We start from the raw sequence: 26,010 nt of genomic DNA, 5'->3' as shown, positions 1-26,010 counted from the left end.
ATGCACTTATGGCCATTGGTGTTGTCACTAGCATTCTTTCATGTTGTCCTAATTAATTCGTGTGCATGTTTAGAGTTGGACTGCAGTCATGCAAAAAGGTAGCCGTCTGCCATCTTCTCAAGGACAATTGGCAATTTTCAATAGCACCTATGAATGAATTGTTAAACGTTGTCTTTTGTATTTCTGCAAAGACAATCATGCAGTGTATATCAGACAAATGAGCATTGGTGCTGGGATTGATTATTTAGTGAATCTTATTTTCTGTGACATGTTTCAGGTTGTTTCTTGTTATAGAATATGTCAATGGAGGTGACCTTATGTTTCATATGCAACGGCAAAGAAAGCTTCCTGAAGAACATGCCAGGTACCAAAATCTTTTACCTCCTCTCATGTGGCCAAATAATTAATGAAAACATCATCGTACAAATTTACTAGATCAACAATACTCAGGTAAATGAGAGCAAAGATAGCAAGTGCTACCAGCGTGAATTGCTTTTGGAATGCATATAGGCAGAACGAGAAGGTTGGCATCTTTTAGTTATCTATAGAAAGGATGCTGGGCAGAATTTTCTGGTGTTGCGGGTAGTGAGCTTGAAGCTTTTTTTTATGGCCAGTCATTGACCTCTGAAAGGCCTCATCCCACTGCCGCTGGAATTAATCAAGCTACGGGGGGGTGGGGTGGGGGGGCGCTGTCACAATGTGGCATGCAAAATAACTATTTGTGTTTGTTCACAGGATGTGGCTCGGCTAGTATATTTTGTCAATCCTTAATTGGTAAGAAGGCAGTTAAGAGTCAACCACATTGCTGTAGGTCTAGAATCACATGTAGGCCGGACCAGGTAAGGGTGGCAGCTTTCATTCCCTCAGTCAACTGAATGGGTTTTAACAACAGCTGACAGTAGTTATATCGTGTATTGGCAAGATTTATATTCCAGATTTTTTTGGATTCAAATTTAACCATCTGGCATGGTAGGATTAGAACCCATGTTTGTAGAACATTAACCTGGGCTTCTGGACTATTAGTGTAGTAACATTAGTGCTTTATCACCACCTCCCCTTTGTGAGTTACATCACTCAAAGGGTGATGGAGAGGGTTTCTTTTGATCAGAGGCATTCCATGTCTGATCAGGGGACTGCACATTAGAAAGATGCTCTGCCTGATGAGAGATTGTGGCCAATGAGATTGACCCCCACCCTTGCTTCCAATTTGAAATCTTCAGTCTCTGGGGGTGTTCTTCTGACAGCAGCCAAACCTCCTCAGTAGTGCTATTGAATGCAACGGCTGCCAGCCTCTGATTGAGCAACACCTCATGCTAAATGGACATTCTGCCCCAGGATCATCTTTGATTAACGTGTGATTCAATGTAGCTTCCCAAAAGGAGACAGTGTGAGTTTGTCTCTGGATCTCCAGATGGCAGACAAGACACCTGACCCTACATAAACCAAGGCATTTAATTCAAAAGTTACCTTTGTCCTAACTTAAACCAAGAACCATCTATCATGGTTTAGTGAGAAGGAGAAACTGAAGGAAATCAGTGTTAGTAGGGCAACAGTGTTGGAGGAATTGATGCGATTGCAGGCTGAGACATTCTCAGCTTGATAATCTACGTCTCAGAGTATTTAAAGTGGCCCAGGAAATGATGAATTCATTTGTGGTATTCTTCCAAGATTCTGTAAACTGCTTCTACAGATTGCAGAGTGACTAATGTAACGTCTCTATTTAAATAGAGAGGCAAAGGGAAAACTGGGAATTTATAGATCAGTCAGCCTAGCGTCCGTAGGGTAGAAAATGCTTGAGTCCATTGTAAAAGATTTATTAGCAGAGCACTTTGGAAAACATCAGCAGGGTCAGACAGAGTCAACATGGATTTACGAAAGGGCCACCATGCTTGAGAAATCTACTGGAATTCTTTGAGGATGTAACTCATAGAATTGACGACAGGGAACTAATGAAAGTAGTTTATCTAAATTTTCAGCAAGCTTTTGACAACGTTCCACATAAGAGATCAGATTAGTTAAAGCACATGGGACTGGGATAATATACCGAAATGGAGAGAAAATCTGATTGGCAGACAGAAAACAAAAAGTAGAAATTAATATTTTACAAAAGGCAGGCAATGACTAGTGGATACCTTGACAATCAGTCCTAGAACCCCACCGAATTGCAAAGTCTATTCATGATTTAGATGAGGGAAGTAAATGTAATATTTCCAAATTTGCGGATGACATAAAGCTGGATGGGAGGGTGATCTGTGAGGAGGATACAGAGATGCTTCAGTGTAAATTGGACAGGCTGAGTGAGTGGATACATGCATGGCAGAATAATGTGGATAAATTTGAGGTTATCTGCTTTGGGAGCAAAAACAGGAAAGTGGATTTTTATGTGGCTATTGAGCAAGGGCAATATGCAACAAAATCTGAGTTTCCTCATGCTCCAATTACTGAAGGTAAATACACACTTTCAGCAGCTGGTCAAGAAGGCTAATGCATTAGCCTTCGCAGTAAGAGTGTTTGAGTACAGGACAGGGATGTCTTGATGCAATTATACAGGATCTTGGTGAAACCACGCCTGGAATACTGTGTGCAGTTCTGGTCTCCTTATCTGAGGAAGGGTATTCTTGTCAAAGAGGGGTCGCAACAAGGGAGTACCAGACTGATTGCTGGAATGGCAGGACTGATGTAAAGGAAAGATTCAATCGGTTTAGTCCATATTCAAAAGAGTTTGTAAGAATGAAGGGGGAATCTCATAGAAACCTATCAACTTCTAACAGTATTTAACTGGGTGGATGCAGGAACAATGTTCCCACTGGGCAGCGCAGGACCAGGATTCACTGCTTACAATTAAGGATAGGCAGTAAACCAATTAGGACCAAGATGAAAAATTTGTTCTTGCGGAGAGTGGTGAGCCTGTGGAATTCACTACCGCAAAAAGCATTCAAGGCTCAAACATTGTATTTCCAGGAGTTATGTATAACCCTTGGGACTAAAGGAATCAAAGAACTTCGGAGTTGATGGTGGGAGGGCAGGTAATCAAGTTGGATCATCAGCCATGTTCATAATGAATGCTGGAGCAGGTTTGAAGGGCTGTGAATGGCCTCCTCCTCTTATGTTGTCGTATTTTCAATATTTTTAGTCTTTATCCTGTGCTTTCTAGCTGCCTTTTAACAAGATATCAATTTTAAAATTCTCATAATCGTTTTGAAATTCCTTAATGGTGTCAGACCTTCCTATCTCTGTAATCTCCAGCTCTATAATCATTCAAGCAATGTGCAAGCGTCTGATTCCGGTCTTTTGTTGATCCTGATTGAAAACATTGTAACTGTCACCTTTCAGCTACCAAACCTTTGGAAATGCCTCCGTAAACATCTCTGACTCTTCACTTCTGTTTTACCATTTTAAGATGGTCCTTAAAATACATCATTCTTCTGGAAATCAGTTTGTGTCACTATATTAACTAATGAGTCATGCAATATTAAAATTGTTGTGACTGTCAATCACAGCTTTGTTCAAGTCATTCATGATAATAGAGAGTCATAAAGTCATACTGTATGGAAACAGGCCCTTACGTTGAACCAGTCCGTTGCCAACCATAATCCCAAACTAGACCTACCCTCCTGCGGATGGCCCAGATCCCTCTCAACATTTCTTATTTAAGCACAGGTTGTTCTGCTACAACACACGATACGTTAACGCAAATTTGCTGTAACGCAATTGACGAATTAGGGACCCTGTTGCTAAAGCACAAACTTTTCAAACGTGTTGGCTGTAAGGCAATTACATTGCCACCACTTTAAGCACTGTTTCAAAAGTGTGATTTTTCTATAAGCAGGGTTGCACAAGAACTCAACCATCGCGTTAGAGAAGAACTATCTGTACTTGTGTTTTAAACGTTACGACTGTATCCACATCCTCCACCTCCTCTGGCAGTTCATTTAACTCAAACCATTATATGTATAAAAAAAACTCTCATCTTTTTAAATCTTTCTTCTCTCACCTTAAAAATATGTCCCTACTCTTGAAATCCCCTATCCTAGGGCAAAGACATCTGCCATTCACCTTATCTATACCTCTCAGTATTTTATAAACCTGTAATAAGGTCACTTCCCAACATATGCTCCAGTGAAAGCGGTCCCAGCCAATTAACCTTTCTTTATAACTCAAGCCCTCCATTCCCAGCAACATCCTGGTAAATCTCTTCTGAACCCTCTCCGGTTTAATAACAACCTTCCTGCACCAGGGAGGCAACACACCATCCTGATTTTGCACTGCTCTCTGCAGCAATGTCTGGCTGTGTCTCTGACGAGCGGATTCCCCATCACAATTGACCACTTGGAACCCAACATACATCTAATGTATTGAGGGGTACATTGGGTTCTAAACGATCAATTGTGATAGGGGAACCCAGTAGTCAGAGGCACAGACAGACATTTCTACAGCCAGCAACAAAAACTTAGGATAGTGTTGCCTCCCTGGTGCCAGCATCAGAGATATCTCAGAAAGGGTGCAGAATGTTCTCAAAAGGGAGAGAGGCCAACAGAAGGTCATTATACACATGGGAACTAACTATATAGGAAGGGAAACTGATGAGATTCTGAAGGGACAATATAAAAAGTTAGGCAGGAATTTAAAAAGGAGGTCCTTGAGGGTAGTAATATCTAGATTACTCCAGGTGCTATGAGCTATTGAGGGTAGGAATAAGAGGATAGACCATTTAAATGTGTGGCTGAGCAGCTGGTGCAGGGGAGAAGAGTTCACATTTTTTTGAACCATTGGAATCTCTTCTCGGTAGAAGTGACCTGTACAAGAAGGCTGGATTGCACCTAAATTTGCATGGGACTAATATACTGGTAGAGAAATTTACTACAACTGCTCGGGAGGATTTAAACTCGTAAGGTGAGGGGGTAGAACCAAGGAACTAGTGAGCAAAGAAATCAGTCTGAGACTGGTATAGTTGAAAAATGAGCAAGCCAAACAATCAAGGCAAGCAGGAACAAAGCAGAGAACAAGATAGGACTGATAAATTAAACTGCATTTACTTCAATGCAAGAGGCTTAACAGGGAAGGCAGATGAACTCGGGGCATGGTGTGGAACATGGGACTGGGCTATCATAGCAATTACCGATACATGGCTCAGGAATGGAGAGGACTAGTAGCTTAATGTTCCAGAATACAAATGATATAGGAATGATAGAAAGGGAGGGGGAGGGGAGGCAAGGCGAGAGGAGGCGTAGTGGTGTTTTTGATCAGGGATAGCATTACTGCTGTACTTACGGAGGATATTCCTGGGAATGCATCTAGGGAAGTTATTTGGGTGGAACTGAGAAATAAGAAAGGGATGATCACCTTATTGGGATTGTATTATAGACCCCTAATAGTCAGCAGGAAATTGGGAAACACATTTGACAGGAGATCTCTCCTTGGAGTGCAGGTTTATAGCTCCTTGAAAGTGGAGTAGCAGGTAGATAGGATAATGAAGGAGGAGTTTGGTATGCTTTCCTTTATTGGTTAGAGTATTGAGTACAGGGGTTGGGAGGTCATGTTGCGGCTATACCAGACATTGTTCAGGCCACTGTTAGAATATTGCATGCAGTTCTAGTCTCCTTCCTATCAGAATGATGTTGTGAAACTTGAAAGGATTCAGAAAAGATTTACAAGGATGTTGCCAGGGTTGGAGGATTTGAGCTACCATGAGAGGTTGAATAGGCTAGGGCTGTTTTTGCTGGTGCATCGGAGGCTAAGGGGTGGCCTTATCGAGGTTTTTAAAATCATGAGCATGGATAAGATGAATAGACAAAGTCTTTTCCCTGGGGTGAGGGAGTCCAGAACTAGACGGTATAGATTTATGGTGAGAGGGAAAAGATATAAAAGAGACCTAAGGGGCAACTTTTTCACACAGAGGGTGGTACACATATGGAATGAGCTGCCAGAGGATGTGGTGGAGGCTGGTACAATTGCAACATTTAAAAGGCATCTGGATGGATATATGAATAGGTAGAGTTTAGAGGGATATGAGCCTGGTGACGGCAAGAGAGACTAGATTAGTTTGGAATATCTGGTCGGCATGGATGAATTGGACCAAAGGGTTTGTTTCCGTGCTGTACGTCTCTATGACTCTATTTGCCAGAATAATTGAATGGTTTCGGTAGGGGATTTTAACTTTCCAAACATAGACTGGGACTGCCATAGTGTTAGGGGTTTAGATGAGGTGGAATTTAAGTGTGTACAAAAACGTTTTCTGAATCAGTGTGTGGATGTACCTACTAGAGAAGGTGCAAACCTTGAACTGCTTTTGGGAAATGAGGCAGGGCAGATAACTGAGGTGTCTGTGGGGGAGCACTTTAGGGCTAGCGACCATAATTCAATTAGTTTTCAAAAAATGATGGAAAAGGATAGACCAGATCTTAAAGTTGAAGTTCTCAATTGGAGAAAGGTCAATATTTGACTGTATTAGGCAAGAACTTTCAAAAGCTGATGGGGGCAGATATTCGCAGGTAAAGGAATGGCTGGAAAATTGGAAGCCTTCAAAAATGAGAAAACGAGAATCCAGAGACAATATATTTCTGTTAGGGTAAATGGAAAGGCTAGTAGGTGTCGGGAAAGCTGGATGACTAGAGAAAGTGTGATTTTGGTTAAGAAAAAGAAGGAAGCATATGCCAGGTATAGACAGGAGAGATTGAATGAATCCTTAGAATATAAAGGCAGTAGGAGTATGCATAAGAGGGAAATCAGGAGGGGAAAAAGGGGACGTGAGATAGCTTTGGCAAATATGGTTAAGGAGAATCCAAAGGGATTTTATAAATATATTCGGGACAAAAGGGTAACCAGGGAAGAATGGGGCCCTCCAAAGATCAGCAAGGCAGCCTTTGTGTGGAACTGCAGGAGATACTAAACGAGTATTTTGCGTCAGTGTTTACTGTGAAAAAGGACATGGAAGATATAGAATGATGGAAAAATAAATGGTGACATCTTGAAAAATGTCCATATTACAAAGGACGTCGTGCAGGATGTCTTGAAACACAAAAGTGAATAAATCCCCAGGACCCTAGAAATCTGTGGGAAGCTCGGGAAGTGATTGCTGGACTCCTTGCTGAGATACTTGCATTATTGATAGTCAAGGTGAGATGCTGGAAGACTGGAGGTTGGCTAACGTAGTGCCACTATTTCAGAAAAATGGTAAGGAAAAGCCAGGAAACTATAGACCGGTGAGCCTGACATTGGTGGTGCGGAAGTTGTGGGGGAAATCCTGAGGCACAGGATTAACGTATTTAGAAAGGCAAGGACTGATTAGGGACAGTCAGCATGGCTTTGTTCATGGAAAATCATGTCTCAGTAACTTGATTGAGTTTTATGAAAAAGTAGCAAAGAGGATTAATGAGGGCAGAGTGATAGACGTGATCAATATGGACTTCAATATTTATCAATATCCTACGGGAGACTGGTTAACAAGGTTAGATCTCATGGAATACAGGGAGAACTAGCCATTTGGAGACACAACTGGCTCAAAGGTAGAAGACAGAGGGTGGAGGTGAACAGTTGTGTTTCAGTCTGGAGACCTGTGACCAGTGGTGTGCCTCCAGGATCAGTGTTGGGTCCACTGTTTTTCATACAAATTATTTGGATATGAACATAGGAAGTGTAGTTAGTAAGTTTGCAGATGACACAAAATTGGAGGTGTGGTGGACAGAGAAGAAGATTACCACACAGTTCAACGGGATCTTGATCAAACGGGTCAATGGGCTGAGGGGTGGTAGATGGAGTTTAAGTTCAATAAATGTGAGGTGCTGCATTCTGTCGTCCAGAGCGAAGCATGTTATGGAGTGGCAGACAACATTAATATGGAATTCATTGCAGCAGTAACTGCAAACACTTTCAAATATTTTAACATGAAATGGCATCCAAGACACTGCGAGGGTAATGGCTCTGTAAGATCTCGAAAGCCTAACCTGAGGGAGCTTGGAAATTTCTCCAAGTTGGAAAGCAGCATTTGAACTGCTTGGGTTTGGTGGATATTAATAGGAATAGGTAGTGCTCAGATCACACATCTGAAAAGTTTGGACTAAGTTATATCACAATTTCTATCTGCATATAATATGATCAGATGATGAGTCTCCCTTTTCCATGCTTCGTGTGACCACCATAGATTTTTTAAAAGGATATGTTTGTCAATTCAGTGAGTGCTTAACTGTTTACGTGCTATGATGATAAAAGACATGGACAGATTTCCTTGATCTTTTAAAAAGATAACAGTATTACTTAAATTTAAACCAATCCAAAAAAAATAAAAATACTACAATTCTCTCACACCCACATACTTGAAGTTCACATTTATACAAATAAATTTCAGAGCTGATGGATAGATTAAGGAATTTGAAAATCCAGTACAGTTGAAAGTTGGTGTCTTGGCTGCTTTCAAGCTTTACTCTGGTTCATCTTTGGCATCATGGTGGTTTGAAGGTCAGCAGAGAGGTTTGTTCAATTGATTTTTGAGTTGATATGTTATTGTCACATGTACTGAGATACCGTGAAAAGACTTTTTTGCATGCTAACCAGACAAATCATACCTTACGTAAGTACATGAGGCTAACAAAACAGAATGCAGAGTATAGTGTTACAGCTGCAGAGTCGGTGCAAAGAAAGATTAACTCTAATAAATGAGAAGTCCATTCATAGGTGCCACTAGATTTGAGTTATCTCTGCCTGTGACTCATAGTCAAAAATTGGAAGACAAGATGCTTAAAGTTGATTGGATAGAGTGAGACCAACACAGAGAGGGTTTTGTCAATGCCTCATTTGGTTATACTAATCTGCAGAGAAAACAAGTGCTTAAACAAACATTGGTTAATTGATTTGTTACATGATTCCCTATCGCCATCTGCACCGTGACCTAAGTATGACCTCGGCTGATGATTCCAGTTGCCTAGATTACATCTGGTGGAAAAACTTTTTATAGCCCAGCCCGTTGTCTAAATGATTATGTCTGATGGTTTGTCTCCACCCAGGTGAGTGCACATAGGGAGTGATTATATGGACGTTTTGCAAATGGAATTGAGATGGCACCTGTTAATAGCCTTTCAAAGCAATTGTTCCTGGTGAGACTTTGCAGATCTGTTGTCTCAATTTCAGTGTCTTGGGATATAGAAGGGATAATTATGCAGGTGTTAGGCCATCTTTAACTTTGGTTTCAGATCATTGGAATATGGCTTCAGTCTGTTGAACAATTCAGTTGGTAGTTTCCAGTCAGTAAGTTCATTGTGATATTTTTTAATCAAGTGTATGTATAATATATTGTAAATATATAAAATGTAACAAATATGTAGATTGTTGCAGCTTTTGCATGTTTCAGACAGGAACTGTTTGTGTCTCACATCAAAGCAGTGGTGAATGGATAAGAAATATCTGTTTTGTTTACACCCAAATAGAAAAAGATAGCAATGAGATCAAAATCATTCTGGAAGACGTATGATTAACGAATCAGTCGAAAATTAGTTTCTTCAGTTTGGAAATCTTGTCAAGAACAAGAAACAGGACAGCAATACTTATTGTGATGCAGTTTTCTGAAATTATCAGTATCTTTGTTTCATTTAGGTTTTATGCTGCTGAAATTTGCATTGCTCTCAACTTCCTTCATGACAGAGGAATCATTTACAGAGATTTGAAACTGGACAACGTTCTTTTAGATTCTGATGGTCACATCAAATTAACAGATTATGGAATGTGCAAGGTAGGATGTTTATTTGTAACAGAGTGACAGTTAGTAAAAACAAAAACCTATAAGGGATACATATCATTTTTAAAAAGCTTCTCCTACTAGGTCTGACAAATATTAGTTACCTAACAGTGACAGTAATCTGTTTGACTAATTAGTGGAGTCCAACTCTGTATTCACAAAATATCTGCATATACCTGCTTCTAATGAAACCCAGCTAAGTTGTAATGGAGAACAGGACCCTTGTTGATTTTCTTTTTCTTTTTCTTTTTCTTCACCTCAAAAAGAGATCATGCTGTAAGGTTGAGTGAAATAGGAGTTGATAGGAAGGGTGAGGGCAGTAACAAATTAAAAATACTATACATGAATGCGCAAAGCATTCGAAATAAGATGGATGAGCTTGAGGCTCTTTTGGAAATTGGCAGCTACGATATTGTGGGAATAACTGAGACGTGGCTTCAAATGGACAGGGCCTGGGAAATTAATATTCAAGACTACACGTGCTATCGTAAGGATAGACTGAAGGGCAGAGGGGGTGGGGTGGCCATGTTGGTTAGGGATGATATTCAGTCCCTTGCATGGGGGGGACCTAGAATCAGGGGATATAGAGTCAGTGTGGATAGAGCTGAGAAATTCCAAGGGTAAAAAGACCCTCTTGGGAGTCATCTACAGGCCCCCAAACAGTAGTCTGGATGCCGGATGTAAGTTGAATCAGGAGCTGAAATTGGCCTGTTGCAAAGATGTTACTACAGTTGTTATGGGGGATTTCAACATGCAGGTAGACTGGGAGAACCAGGATGGTATTGGACCTCAAGAAAGAGACTTTATGGAGTGCCTCCGAGATGGATTCTTAGAACAGCTGGTGCTGGAGCCGACCAGGGAGAAGGCAATTCTGGATCTGGTATTGTGCGACAAATCAGAATTGATCAGGGACCTCAAAGTGAAGGAGCCATTGGGAAGTAGTGACCAAAATACAATAAGCTTCAATCTGCAATTTGAGAAGGAGGGGTACAGTCAGAAGTGACAATATTTCTGTTGAATAAAGGGAACAATGGAGCAATGAGGGAGAAGCTGGCCAAAGTTCAATGGTGCAATACCTTAGCAGGGATGACAGTGGAGGAACAATGGCGAATATTTCTGTGTTTAATGCAGAAAATGCAGGATCAGTTCATTCCAAAGAGGAAGAAAGATCCTAGGAGGAGACATGGGTGGCCGTGGCTGACGAGGGAAGTTAAGAAACATATAAAGTTAAAAGAGAAAAAGTATAACATAGCAAAGACAAGTGGGAAAATGGAGGACTGGAAAGCTTTTAAAGAACAACAGAGGATTACTAAGAAGGAAATACGCAGAGAAAAAATGAGGAATGAAGGTAAACTGGCCAAAAATATAAAGGAGGACAGTAAAAGCTTTTTTAGGTATGTGAAAGGCAAAAAAATGGTTAAGACTAAAATTGGGCCCTTGAAGACAGAAACAGGGGAATATATTACGGGGACCAAAGAAATAGCAGAAGAATTGAATTGGTACTTCAGATCTGTGTTCACTGGGGAAGACACAAGCAATCTCCCTGAGGTAATAGTGGCTGAAGGACCTGCACTTAAGGGAATTTATATTTGCCAGGAATTGGTGTTGGAGAGACTGTTAGGTCTGAAGATTGATAAGTCCCCGGGGTCTGATGGTCTACATTCCAGGGTACTGAAGGAGGTGGCTCGAGAAATCGTGGATACATTGGTGATTATTTTCCAGAGTTCGATAGATTCAGGATCAGTTCCTGTGGATTTGAGGGAAGCTAATGTTGTACCATTTTTTTAAGAAAGGTGGCAGAGAGAAAGCAGAAAATTATAGATCAGTTAGTCTGACCTCAGTGGTGGGAAAGATGCTGGAATCTATTATAAAGAATGAAATTATGCCACATCTGGATAGTAGTAACAGGATAGGTCAGAGTCAGCATGGATTTATGAAGGGAAAATCATGCTTGACTAATCTTCTGGGATTTTTTGAGGATGTAACTCTGAAGATGGACGAGGGAGATCCAGTACTTGTAGTGTACCTGGGCTTTCAGAAAGCTTTTGATAAAGTCCCACATATGAGGTTAGTGAACAAAATTAGGGCGCATGGTATTGGGGGCAATATACTAACTTGGATTGAAAGTTGGTTGGCTGATAGGAAACAAAGAGTAGTGATAAACGGCTCCATTTCAGAATGGCAGGCAGTGACTAGTGGGATACCGCAGGGATCAGTGCTGGGACCACAGCTTTTTACACTATATGTTAATGATATAGAAGATGATATTAGTAATAACATTAGTAAATTTGCTTATGATACTAAGCTAGGTGGCAGGGTGAAATGTGAGAAGGGTGTTAGGAGATTACAGGGTGACTTTGACAGGTTAGGTGAGTGGTCAGATGCAAAGCAGATGCAGTTTAATCTGGATAAATGTATGGTTATCCACTTTGGTGGCAAGAACAGGAAGGCAGATTACTACCTAAATGGAATCAAGTTCAGTAAAGGGGCAGTATAAAGAGATCTGGGTGTTCTTGTACACCAGTCAATGAAGGTAAGCATGCAGGTACAGCAGGTAGTGAAGAAGGCTAATAGCATGCTGGCCTTCATAACAAGAGGGATTGAGTATAGAAGCAAAAAGGTTCTTCTGCAGCTGTACAGGGCCCTGGTGAGATCTCACCTGGAGTACTATGTGCAGTTCTGGTCTCCAAATTTGAGGAAAGACATTCTGGCTATTGAGGGAGCGCAGCGTAGGTTCACGAGGTCAATTCCTGGAATGACAGGACTACCTTGTGCTGAAAGACTGGAGCAACTGGGCTTGTGTACCCTTGAGTTTAGAAGACTGAGAGGGAATCTGATTGAGACATATAAGATTACTAAAGGATTGGACACTCCGGAGGCAGGAAACATGTTTCCACTGATGGGTGAGTGCCGAACCAGAGAACACAGCTTAAAAATACGGGGTAGACCATTTAGGACAGAAATGAGGAGAAACTTCTTCACCCAGAGAGTGGTGGCTGTGTGGAATGCTCTGCCCTAGAAGGCAGTGGAGGCACAGTCTTTGGATTCATTTAAGAAAGAGTTGGATAGAGCTCTCGAGGATAGTGGAATCAAGGATAATCAAGGGTTATGGAAATAAGGCAGGAACAGGATACTGATTAAGGATGATCAGCCATGATCATATTGAATAGTGGTGCAGGCTTGAAGGGCAGAATGGCCTACTCCTGCACCTATTGTCTATTATCTGACCTCAAACAAATCTGGAATCAAGCCACAACTTAAGATCAATGTTGTTGACGAACAAACTGTGCTGTGCATTTTTTAAAAAGCCAGAGGGCACATCTCGCTTTTTTAAAACAGTGGTTAGAGTTATAGATCATAACTAATGACTTTGACTAACTCTGATCATATATGCATAGGAGACATTTGCAGATATTATTAAATATGAATTTTATTTGAATGCAGAGGAAAGGAAGAATTCTAGATGATAAAAACACTCACATTTCTGCAGTTGTTGCCTCCATGTTACACATGAATTACAGTGCACCATGTCAAAATTTGCAATTGTGGTCAACCAGTTATTTATTCCTGATTATCGCAAGTATATTGATTAGTGCAATTACCTCTCTTCATTTCTGTTTATTATTTTGTTCAGTTATGTTAATATGATTAGATGTATGTTTCGTATGTTTTACTGCAATGACATGTGCATGTTGTAAACTGTATTTTGATGTCCGATTGTAATGCTTTTACTATTGTTAAGTGTGCATTCTACATGGTGTTCTACCAGTTAAATGTATACCCATTTATTATTGGAACGCTGTGTTGCATGGTACTCTGCATAATGTGACAATGATACAGATTAGTATTCTCCTTTGCTACTGTGTATTTAAATAAGTTAATGTCAATTCAGTCAACCAAATAGTTTTAAATCACCTGACCTGAATCCTTGAGGATATTTTTTATGCTGCTGCTAATTGTTTGAATTGTCAAAAACACATACATTTTGGAAACATGTATTTTCAATTTCTAGTAATTTATGTTTGCTCTACAGGAAGGACTTGGCCCTGGTGACACTACAAGCACTTTCTGTGGCACACCCAATTATATAGCACCTGAAATATTGAGAGGAGAGGAGTATGGTGAGCAACTGTGATAGAGGACATAGCTAGTATAGTTGTATTTGATCATCTGTGCAGCACACCAACTTAAAACATCATCATTGTGTTCCATTTATAGAAGGAAGTGATTTCCTACTTCATGTAAAATTATACTCCCTGCTGTCTGAATGGAGAGGTGCAGAGTGGAAGCCAGGAGCCTTTACTTTGGGACACTGGACCTTCTCAACATAAACCTCTTCAAATTAATTTTAGATTCATTTGCCCAAGTCTTACAATAGGTTGTTTGCCTATCTTTTGAAGGCCTGTTTGGAAATCTCAACAAGACAAAGTGGAAAAATGTTCTAAATTCCCTGGAGATTAAACATTGACAAATGGAATTGAAAGGGAAATGCAAAGATGAAATTCAATCTCTCAGCAGTTACAGAGCCATCAGAAATGTTTGAGTTAGTTTTTACAATTGATTTCGGGTAATTTGCATGTGTTTTTAGTTTAACTTCTATCTGAATATTTCCATAATAAGGGAAATGTTCGTGTTCCTGAATATTTTGTAAGTCTAGTTTGTTTATATCAGTGGACACAGGGGCTAAAATAGTAGTTTGGTGAACTGACCTCTACACTGCTGAAGCCAGGTGCCAATTCAAAGACACCTCCTCCTACTGCCCCCTCAACTATGACCTCCCCTGCTACAGCTCCCAACCTTATAATTTGGGAACCCCACACTGCCCGATTCTACCTCCTACCCAAGATCCACAAGCCTCACTATCCTGGCCAACCCATAATCTCGGCCTACTCCTGCCCCACTGAATTCATCTCCACCTACCTCGATACTGTCCTATCCCCCCCCCCCCCCCCCCCCGTTCAGGAATTCCCCACATACATTCGGGACACCACCCACAGCCTCCAACTCCTCCAAGACTTCCATTTCCCTGGCTCCCAATGCCTCACCTTCACCATGGACATCTAGTCCCTCTATACCTCCAACCACCATGACCAGGGCCTCCAAACCCTCTGTTTTTTCCTCTCCTGACGTACCCACCAGTACCCTTCCACTGACACTCTTGTTTAGCTGAACTGGTCCTCACCCTCAACAATTTCTCCTTCGAATCCTCCCATTTCCTCCAGACGAAAGGGGTAGCCAGGGCACTCGCATGGGCCCCAGCTATGCCTGTCTCTTTGTCGGCTACATGTAACTCTGGAAGATGGACTGTTCTATCAGCACCACTCCCCACCTTTTCCTCGGCGACATTGATGACTGCATCGGCGCCACCTCGTGCTCCCACACGATTAAACAGTTCGTCAACTTCACCAACACATTCCACCATGACCTTAAATTTACCTGGACCTTCCTCTCCATCTCTATCAACGATGACTGACTCAAAACTGACATTTTCTACAAACCCACAGACTCCCATAGCTACCTGAAATGCACCTCCTCCCACCCTACTTCCTGCAAAAATGGTATCCCGTATTCCCAATTCCTCAGTCTCCGCCGCATCTGCTCCCAGGGCGACTAGTTCCACCACAGAACACACCAGATGGCCTCCTCCTTTAAAGACCGCAATTTCCACCTCCCACGTGGTTGAAGATGCCCTCCAATACATTTCATCCACATTCTGCACCTCTGCCCTCGAACCCCACCCCTCCAACTGCAACAAGGACAGAACACCCCCCCCCCCCGCCCCCAATACTCCTCTACCACCCCACAAATCTCCTCAAATCGCATCACCACCAACATTTCCGTCACCTACAAATGGATCCCACCACCGGGGATATATTTCTCTCCCCAACCCTATCCGCTTTCCACAAAGGCTGTTGCCTTTGTGACTACTTGGTCAGGTCCACGCCCCTAACAATCCACCCTCCCTTCTTGACACCTTCCCCTGCCACCGCAGGAATTGCAAAACCTGTGCCCACACCTCCTCCCCTCACCTCCATCTAAGGCCCCAAAGGAGCCTTCCACATCCATCCAAATTTCACCTGCGCTGCCACACATCATTTACTGTATCCATTGCTCCCGATGGAGTCTGCACTGGGGAGACCGGACGACTTCAATAGAGCACTTCAGAGAACATCTCTGGGATACCCGTACCAATCAACCTCACTGCCCCATGGCCAAATGCTTCAACTCCCCCTCCAACTCTGCTGAGGGCATGCAGGTCCTGGACGTCCTTCATCGCCACTCCCTCACCATCCGACGCCTGGAGGAAGAAAGCCTCATCTTCTGCCTTGGGACCCTTCAACCCCATGGCATCAATGTGGACTTCTCCAGTTTCCTCATTTCTCCTCTCCCACCTTACCCCAGTTCCAAACTTCCAGCTCAGCACCGTCCTCATGACCTATCTGTCAATCTTCCTTCCCACCTATCCGCTCCACCCTTCTGTCCGATCTATCACCTTTACTCCCCACCTCCGTCCACCTATTGCGCACTCAGCTGCCTTTTCCCTAGCCCCACACCCTCTATTTATCTCTCCACCCCGAGGCTCCCAGCCTAATTCCTGATGAAGTCTTTTGCTTGAAAAATCGATTTTCCTGCACCTGAGATGCTGCCTGACCAGCTATGCTTTTCCAGCAAGATTCTAATCTTGACTCTAATCTCCAGCATCTGCAGTCTCCACTTCCGCCTAGTTTGTTTATATGGTCTGTCTTTTACTAGTACTTAGTACTACTTGTTAAAACTGATTGCTTTTCCAAATTAAGTCCCATATGTCAAGTGAAGTGAGGAAAGGGTGCAGGAAGAAAAGGAGGAGATGATGTCTGTTTTAGTTTTTTTAGGTTGTTAGATGACAGGCTTTAATCAATGACTTGTGAAAGAGTAAGTTATAATATTTATTCAAAACACCACTTACCCTTTTTGCTATTTGACAGGTTTCAGTGTAGACTGGTGGGCACTTGGCGTATTGATGTTTGAAATGATGGCTGGAAGATCACCATTTGACATCATCACTGATAACCCAGACATGAACACAGAGGATTACCTGTTTCAAGGTTAGCAGGGCATAATACAAACTTAATTTTACTTTTAGTAAGTATTGTTGGCTTTCGACCTAGTCACTTAGGTGATGAGTCAAGGCCACCTATCATACACGGAAAAGCAGTTCTCATTTGTCAGCTACTTCAAAGCGGGGAAAAATTGGGCAAATAATTTTTCTGGTTTATTTGCATACATTTAAATTGCACAATTGATTTTTAAAAAGCATTTGAGTTTTGCATTCCGTAAAACATAAATAAAGAGATTTGTGGTACAGCAAGATATTCTTTGGTCCATCATATCTATGCCCAACAGAAGGAGGAATCCAACCTATTTTCTCCTCCTATCCCGGGATCTATAACCCTGTAGGTTGCAAAATCTCGCATACATATCAGTGTTTTGTGGGTTTCTGCCTATGCCACCTTTTCGGTAGTGAATTCCAAACCTCAACATAATTCTTCAACTTGCTTCTAACCCTTCTAATTACTTCAGTTCTCTCCCCTGGTTATTTATGTCTCTGCAGATAGAAATAACTGCTTTGTACTCACTCCAAACATTATTTTATACTCCTGAATTAAATCTTTCCTTGGCTTTCTCTGTTCCAAAGAAACCAATCCAGAGCATTGTTGGGGGTAGGGACGGTGCATGACTTCAGGGAAATGATCAAGCATTTAGGACTGAGAGCAAAATAGCTTTTTCACTCAAGGAATTGTGAACCTTCAGGATTTTCCACTCTGGAGGGTAATTGATGCTCTTATAATTGAAAATATTCGACACACATCAATCATTTTTTGATCTTTCAAGGAATCAAAGTATATGGGGAACAAGCAGGAAAGTGAATTGAGATAGAAGGCCAGGCATGATTGTGGTGGAGAAGGTTAAGGAGCTAGATAATACATCGTTCCTGTTTGTTAAGAATTTTCAGCCTAACCAATCTTTCCCATGGCCAAAATTTTCTTTTCGTGTCAATATCCATGTACCTCTCATCTGTATCCTCATATGGACAAGAACAGCTTTCATATATTTTAGTGTTCAAAACTACATGCAGTGCTCTGTCTCGTCTAATTAGTATTTTGTACAGTTCTAACATAGCCTCTCTGCTCTGATACATAAGTCCTTGACCACTCAAGGAAAGTATTCTGTATGCTTCTGGATAACCTCATCCAATCGAACTGCTATTTGCAAAGAGTTAATACGATGTATTTCTCCATCAGTCTATTCTGCAGCCTTGTTTGTTATTCCCAAATGCATTGACAGGCCCATCCCGGCCTATCACCCTCACCTTGACCTCCTTCCACCTATCCCACCTCCATCGCCCCTCCCCCTAGTCCCTCCTCCCTACCTTTTATCTTAGCCTGCTTGGCTCTCTCTCTCTTATTCCTGATGAAGGGCTTATGCTCGAAACGTCGAATTCTCTATTCCTGAGATGCTGCCTGGCCTGCTGTGCTTTGACCAGCAACACATTTGCAGCTGTGATCTCCAGCATCTGCAGACCTCATTTTTTACCCATTGATTTGTACAGCAGTTTTATTTCTCATCATCAGCTCCCTGATCAAAGCTTACGTGATCTGTAAACTTTTTCGTGCTTCCTTTTTGTAAGGCTCACACAACACCAGGTTATAGTCCAACAGGTTTATTTGGAAGTACTAGCGCTCCGAAAGCTAGTGCTTCCAAATAAACTTGTTGGGCTATAACCTGGTGTGGTGAAGACCTTGTACAGAGATCTGCAGAACATCCCTGGAAATAGCCTACCAATCACAAAAATATCTGTTGCCAATAATACTTTGCTCCCACTGAGCCAATTTTCAATCCAACGTACTTTTTATTCACACAAATGAGGGCTTCGCTAGCTAGGCAAGCATTTATTGCCATCCTAATTGCCTCAAGTGTAATTAAGAGCCAGCCATATTGCTGTGTTGTCTGGAGTCACATGTAAGCTAGACTCAGGAAGGATGTCAGTTTCCTTTCCTTGAGGGCATTAGTGAACAAGATAGGTTCTTCCAACAATTGATAATGGATTCATGGTCACCTTTAGACTCTTAATTCCAGATTTATATCGCTTGTTACTTTCCTTTGGATTCCATGAACTTGAACATCACCAAAAATGGTGATGTTTTGACAATTAGATTCTCCCTCCATATAGTACTTAACATTCATTAGCACCACTTCTAACTTGCAATTTTGGTTCTATTCCCATGTTCTCAGTCACAGACAAGGCTATATCCAATTTGAATCTTTGCCTCCATGTTGTTCTGCAGGCTTTAAACTCCACTTCCTCTATGGCCACATAAGGAGAAAGCTCATTCTATTGACAATGTACAAGCAAGTGCCTACCTTAAACTTCCTGTTTACCATTTGTGCTTGCACAACTATCGATCTGTTCAAACATTCCTTCTCTCCCATGTTTGGCTACCTTTGTTGCCAAAAACACCCCTTCTGTTATCCCATTTGTTTCCCTGCTTTGGTCTCAGAGTCATACAGAGAGTGGTGGCAGAGGGTTGCTTTTCGAACTGAAGGCCTGTCACCAGCGGTGCTCGCAGGGATCAGTTATGAGTCCCTTTTTGTTTGTCATTTATATGAGTGGTTTGGATGAGAATGTAAACGTCATGGTTAGTAAGTTTGTGGACGACACCAAAATTGGTGGTATAGTAGAGAGTGAAGACAGTTTTCTAAGATTACAAAGGGATCTTGATCAAATGGTCAATGAACTGAAAAATGGCAGATGGAGTTCAACCTGAATAAATGCAAGGCATTGCATTTTGGTGCAATAAACAAGGGTAGGGCTTATACAGTTAATAGGGCCTCAGGTAGTGTTATAGAACAGAGGAACCTAGTGGCTCAGGTACATAATTCTTTGAAGTTTGCGTTACATATACACAGGGTGATTGAAAAGGTATTTGGTGATTGGCTTGCCTTCATTGCTCAGTCCTTTGAGTACAGGAGTTGAGAAGTCATGTTGAGGTTGTACAGGATATTGGTGAGGACTGATCTGTCCAGTTCTAATTACTCAGTTATAGGAAGGATATTATTAGCCTGGAGAGGGTTCAGAAGAGATTAACCAGGATTTTACTGAGTATGGAAAGTTTGAATTGTAAAGGGAAGCCGGATAGGCTGGGATTTCTTTCACTAGAGCATAGGAGCTTGAGAGGAATATAGATCGAGTTAATGGTAGTCTTGTCCCTCGGATGAGCGATTTCAAGGTGAATAGAGTGAGATTGAAAAAGACACGAGGGACAAATTTTGTACGCAGGGTGGTTTGCAGGTAGAGTGAACTTGAGAGGAAATGGTGAATGTGGCTATAATTCCATCATTTAAAAGATGTTTGGCTAAAATCGTGAATAGCAATGGTTTGGAGGGATATAGGTGAGGATCAGGCAGGTGGGACCATTTTTGCCCAGACTTGAATGAGGGTGGCATATCATCGAAATTTTCTCTTTATTGAATCACATCAAGTATTATCTAGCTTCAGGCTCCTCTGCCAAAATGACCACTTTATTATTTCAGTCCTTTTTTTAAACCTATTTAATCATTCCACTTTAGCCAATTTGGTGTTCAGACTTTTGTAAATTGCTTTAATACGCCAATTATGGATTCAAATTTCTCACTCTCGAGACAGATGTGCACTTCTATCATTATCACTTTTGCACAGAGCATGCTTGACATTGATGTATTTAATTAGTCCTGTCTCATTATTTATTATGATCAGTGAAATTGTGAGACTAACTAAGAGGAAAAAGGAAGTGTACATAAGGTCGAGACGACTGAAAACAGACGAAGCTTTGGAAGAATATCTGGACTGTAGGACCAATCTGAAACCAGAATTAAGAGGGCTAAAAGGGGTCATGAGGTATCTTTAGCAAACAGGGTTAAGGAAAATTCCAAAGCCTTTTCTTGATATATAAAGAGCAAAAGGAGAAAAGTTATGCATGGACCAAGAGAAAATGGTTGAAGTTCATTATGATTACTTTGCATTGGCATTCACCGAGGAGAGGGACATGACGGATGTTGAAGTTAGGGATAAATGTTTGATTATTTGAGGTCTAGTCGGCAAAAGGAGGGAGGAAGTGTTGGGTATTAGAAAAGACATGAGGATGGACAAGTCCCCAGTTCCGGATGGTATCTATCCTGGGTTACTGAGGGAATCGAGAGGGGAACTAGCTGGGGCCTTAACAGATATCTTTGCAGCATCCTTGAACACAGTAAGGTCACAGAGAACTGAAAAGTTACTAATGTCCCCTTGTTTAAGAAAGGTAGCAGGGATAATGCAGGTAATTATAGACTGGTGAACCTGACATCAGTGGTAGGGAAGCTGCTGAAAAAGATACTGAGGGATATGATCTATTTCCATTTGGAAGAACATGGGCTTATCAGTCATAGGTGACATGGTTTACCAACTTAATAGAACTCTTTGAGGAAGTTACAAAGTTGATTGATGAGGAAAGGGCCTCAGGTGTCATATACATGGATTTTAGTAGGGTGTTTGATAAGGTTCCCCATGATAGGCTGATGGAGAAGGTGAAGTCGCATAGGGTCCAGGGTGTACGAGCCAGATGTATAGAGAGCTGGCTGAGCAACAGGATACAGAGAGTAGTAGTTGAAGGGAATTTCTCAAAATGGTCACAGTGGTGTTCCACAGGGATCCTTGTTGGAACCACTGTTGTTTGTGATAAACATAAATGATTTGGAGGAAGGTACAGTGGTCTGATTAGCAAGTTTACAGATGATACTAAGGTTGGTGGAGTAGCAGATAGTGAAGCGGGCTGTTAGAGAATACAGCAGAATACAAATAGATTGGAGAGTTGTGGAAATGGCTGATGGAGTTCGATCCGGGCAGATGCGAGGTGATGCATTTCGGAAGATCCAATTCAAGAGCAAAATATACAGTAAATGGAAACATCCTGCGGAAAAATGATATGCAGACAGATCTGGGTATTCAGCTCCATTGTTCCCTGAAGGTTGGAACACAGGACAATACAGTGGTCAAGAAGGCATACAGCATGCTTTCCTATGTTGGACAGGATATTGAGTACAAGTTTTGGCAGGTCATGTTACAGTGGTCGAAGACTTTTTGGTTCGGCCGCATTTGGAATACTGCATACAGATTATCACATTACCAAAAGAATGTGTATGCTGTGGAGAAGGTGCAGAGGAAGTTCACTAGGATGTTGTCTGGTTTGGAGGGCGCTAGCTATTAAGAGAGGTTAAGTAGATGCGGATGATTTTATTTAGAAAGGCAGAGGTTATGGGGAGACCTGATAGAGGTCTACAAAATCATATGAGGTATAGACAGGGTGGATAGCAAGAAGCTTTCCCTGGAGTAAGGAACTTTGTCACTTGGGGGTCTCGAGTTCAAGGTTTATGGGAAACGTTTAAGGGAGATTTGCACGGAAAGTTCTTTACGCAGAGGATGATGAGTACCTCAAATGGCTATTGGATTGTACTAATCTATTTTTATTTGTACTCAAAGTTTGTGAGAAGATTTGTAGCTCGGATGCTCGTTGTTGTGGTTCTGTTCGCCGAGCTGGGAATTTGGGTTGCAGATGTTTCATCCCCTGTCTAGGTGACATCCTCAGTGCTTGGGAGCCTCTTGTGAAGCGCTTCTGTGATGTTTCCTCCGGCATTTATAGTGATTTGTATCTGCCGCTTACGGTTGTCAGTTCCAGCTGTCCGCTGCAGTGGCCAGTATATTGGGTCCAGGGTCCAATAAGCACATAATCTGGACCCAAATTACTGGCCACTGCAGTGGACAGCTGGAACTGACAACTGGAAGCGGCAAAAACAAATCCACTATAAATGCCGGAGGAAACATCACAGAAGCGCTTTACAGGAGACTCCCAAGCAGAGAGGATGTCACCTAGACAGGTGACGAAACATCTGCAACGCAAATTTTGTTTGTACTATGAATTGATCAGAGTTCTCAAATGCTGTGCTATACAGTTCAATAGCGTTAGTTCTGTCTTTTACAGTTTTTTTATTCTTTTTTGGCTTTATACTTTGGTTTACTCTTCTGTTAGTACACTGTGTTCTTTCCTGTTCCACTTAAGTCATTGTTTATCCTTTGTCTTTAAATTCCAAACCACCCGTCTTCTTTGCCCTTGCTGGCATATGTTGGCTGCTGATTCTCCAACATCTCCAAACTGAAGTTCTCATTCTCATTTAATTCCCTTTGTTGCTTTATCCCTCCCTATTTCCAATCTGTATTGTTCTCCAATGCTACCCTGCCCTCCCACAAAATGTAACTGTTTCTCTGAGATTAGTTTGTTTCCTTCAGCTGCCTCGAGTCCTTGCTTTAGAAGTTCTTTCTGATACGTCAGCTGCCTTTCATTTTTATGTACTTCTTAATACTGTCTTTGTGATGAATTGTTTGTTTATGTCTGCAAATCTAATTTCTCTACTGTTGACCAAGTGTCCGTTTTGTCTAATTGTGAAATGCATTGGAATGTTTTCCAAGTAATAGTACATAAATGCAACTTGTTGATTCACAGGAGGTAAATAACATTCCACATTAGTTTTTAATTCAGCATTAAATGACAGATTCTTCAAAGCTAAACTGAATGCTGCATGGACTTATATTCAGGTTCTGAATGTTTACTACTATATGCTGCTTCCTCCATATGCAGGACTGTGTTCACCAACATTATCCTGGTTGCGTAGTCTGTAGTTGCACGTTGTCTATGTGGCCTTTGTCAGTTTGCAGCATTTTTTGTTCTTAGCACAGGGTGGAACTTAATGCATTCACTCAAATACTGACTGCACCTCACACATTCTAGTTAATGTCTCCAGTGCACTAGTTAGGTAGTAGTATTGAAAACATCAAATGCTGGCAATCACAACAGGTCAGACAGCATCCTTGGAGAGACAGCAAGCTAACATTTCCAGTCTAGATGACTCTTCATCAGTTATCAGTACAAATTCCTGCAACTGCAGAAATTGCCCACAGGAGGCAGTAGTATTAATGGTGGGTTATAAGAACGTTTTGGTTCAGACTATATTCTTCTGTTAACTCAGTGAAAATATGTTTTTGTTTTGTTAGACTATCAAAGTAAATAGTATGGGTTTGACAATCCTGTAAAATAAGACCTGTACATTTGGAACTTTCATTGATGGAAGTTAGTTAAGAATGAGATTTGTGTATCTCTCTCCAACAAAGTGCAACAAGTATCATCTTCTGCAAAAATATAACATTTCCATTTCCGTCCCAAGGTGTCTTTATAAACTTTTTAAGCGTGAACAAAGTAGCATGCCAGCCTTATGGGATATTCTAAATTGTGAACATGCACTTACTAGAATTATTTTCTGTCCAGAACAGATAATGACTGAAGGAGAAAATCTGCTTTCAATAATCATGTCAGGATTGAAAGTTGTGTTCCAGAAAAAAAAACTATCCCATTGAGTCATCTAGTGCGTTCAGCTATGATTAATGTCGCACACTCAAATTGGACAAAGTTTAAATGAAGAGAAAAAATTGAAGACATTTTCAAAAAATAATGAAATGTAGAAAATTTGTATCTATAATAAATTCAGCAATATACTTAATTTATTTTTTAAATCTTTCTAGTTATTTTGGAGAAGCCTATTCGAATCCCTAGATCACTTTCAGTAAAAGCAGCCAGTGTCCTAAAAGGATTTTTAAATAAGGTAAGTGACTGGTTGTTCAGATGTTGATTTGAAATCAGGTATTCATTACAATCCAAAGTCAATAAGGTATTTGGAAGCAGGGAGTTAACTGTTGACACAATTGTTCTTCATATATATTAACAATCTTGGTGTACGAGGTACAATTGCAAAATTTGCAGTTAATGCAAAACATGGAAGTATTTTGAATTGTGAGGAGGATAATGTAGACTTGCAAAAAGATACATGTTTTTGGGGATGTGAAATTGCCTTCAGCAAGGTGTTTTACTTGATTTTCCATAACATAAGAAACTGAGTATGGATGTTGTAATATTGAAAGATCCTATTACCAATTTATGTCAGAACATTACGTTCCTTGGGCGTATTACTGACTGGGCTGACATTAAGCATTAAATTTCAACAGAGGACCATGTTTACAGTATAGTGCTTCAAATGATCAGAGGTAAAATGTATTTTGTGATGTTGATACGCTCAAGTCACGTTCTCTACTGCAGTAATGATATCATGAGCATATTTCTTAAAGACACACTGACATGCCAACCATAGGACATAATACAACATACGCCACCCTACTTTACCAAAGATAAAAACCTAGACCAAGCAAATGTACATAGTTGGATATGGACAAGTGTTGTCAATTCAATAATTATAAAAACAGTTGATATTGAGTTTATAAGATTAACGTTTAAAGCTTCACTGTAACACTTCGCGGGTTTGCTCATTCACCTAGTAATCACATTCCTGTTTGGAGAGGTATATGTACTATGGCAATTTTGTCATGTTGCTGGTTGCTTCACTCAACATCACTACACAATCATCACTGTCCTCGTAGCGCCATGAACAGTGCTGAATTGTTATGATCTGGGCTGATTGCATATTTCAGAAATCTTTGCTGATATCCAAGTTTGTGTTTCTAGCTTGCACCTGCTACCCATTGCACAATTTTGGTAGTCAAGCAGGAGGCTGGAAGAACATAGCAAGCAAGCCAGGCAGCACCGCAAGGAGTCAACGTTTTGGATCCTCAGGACTAGATGTGGATGTAGGGAGAGCCACAGATAATGAGAGAGAGGGTGAGGAGGAGGAGTGATGAGAGAAGCAGAATGGTAAGGTAGTGATAGGTAGACACAGATAATGGGTATGATCTGGCAAGCCGATGGGAGGAATGAATCCAGTTGGTAGATAGAAGGAAGGGTCAGTAGGTGAAATGGGAGGAAGGAGGTAGAGCCGGAAAAGAAGCTGGGCGATGGTTTGGAAGATTATTTGAAATTAGAGGACTCGATGTTAATTCCTCTGTGCTGTAGTCTGCCCTGCCGGAAGATGAGATGTTCCTCCAATTTGCAGTCTGATTCACTGCAGCAATGAAGGATGCCGTGGATAGACATGTCAGAAGGGGAGTGGGAGGGGCAATTGAATTGGGCAGTGACCGGGAGGTCAGGTTGGTCATTTCAGGCCAGGCGACGATGCTCGGCAAAACGGTCACCTAATCTACATTTGGTCACACCGATGTAGAGAAGACCGTGGCGGGAGTACGGAATGCAGTAGACTGGGTGGATGAGATGCAGGTGAACTGGAAGAACTGT

The 26,010-nt window shown here is 41.3% G+C and overlaps 1 protein-coding gene across 1 annotated transcript in view; it reads left to right on the top strand.

Annotated features, from left to right (window-relative positions):
* prkcz (protein kinase C, zeta) overlaps window positions 1-26,010 on the top strand; it is a 410,310-nt gene that overhangs the window by 276,369 nt on the left and 107,931 nt on the right. The window contains exons 11-15 of the mRNA XM_060852456.1: window positions 278-364; window positions 9,586-9,721; window positions 13,761-13,848; window positions 16,693-16,812; window positions 24,354-24,433. Of these exons, the coding sequence (XP_060708439.1) occupies window positions 278-364; window positions 9,586-9,721; window positions 13,761-13,848; window positions 16,693-16,812; window positions 24,354-24,433 (511 nt within the window). The remainder of the gene's footprint in view (window positions 1-277; window positions 365-9,585; window positions 9,722-13,760; window positions 13,849-16,692; window positions 16,813-24,353; window positions 24,434-26,010) is intronic.

Source organism: Hemiscyllium ocellatum, chromosome 37 (assembly GCF_020745735.1).
Source record: "Hemiscyllium ocellatum isolate sHemOce1 chromosome 37, sHemOce1.pat.X.cur, whole genome shotgun sequence".
Taxonomy (NCBI): Eukaryota; Metazoa; Chordata; class Chondrichthyes; order Orectolobiformes; family Hemiscylliidae; genus Hemiscyllium; species Hemiscyllium ocellatum.
Note: the sequence above shows the minus strand (reverse complement) of the source record. Positions and strands in the feature narration are given on the sequence as shown.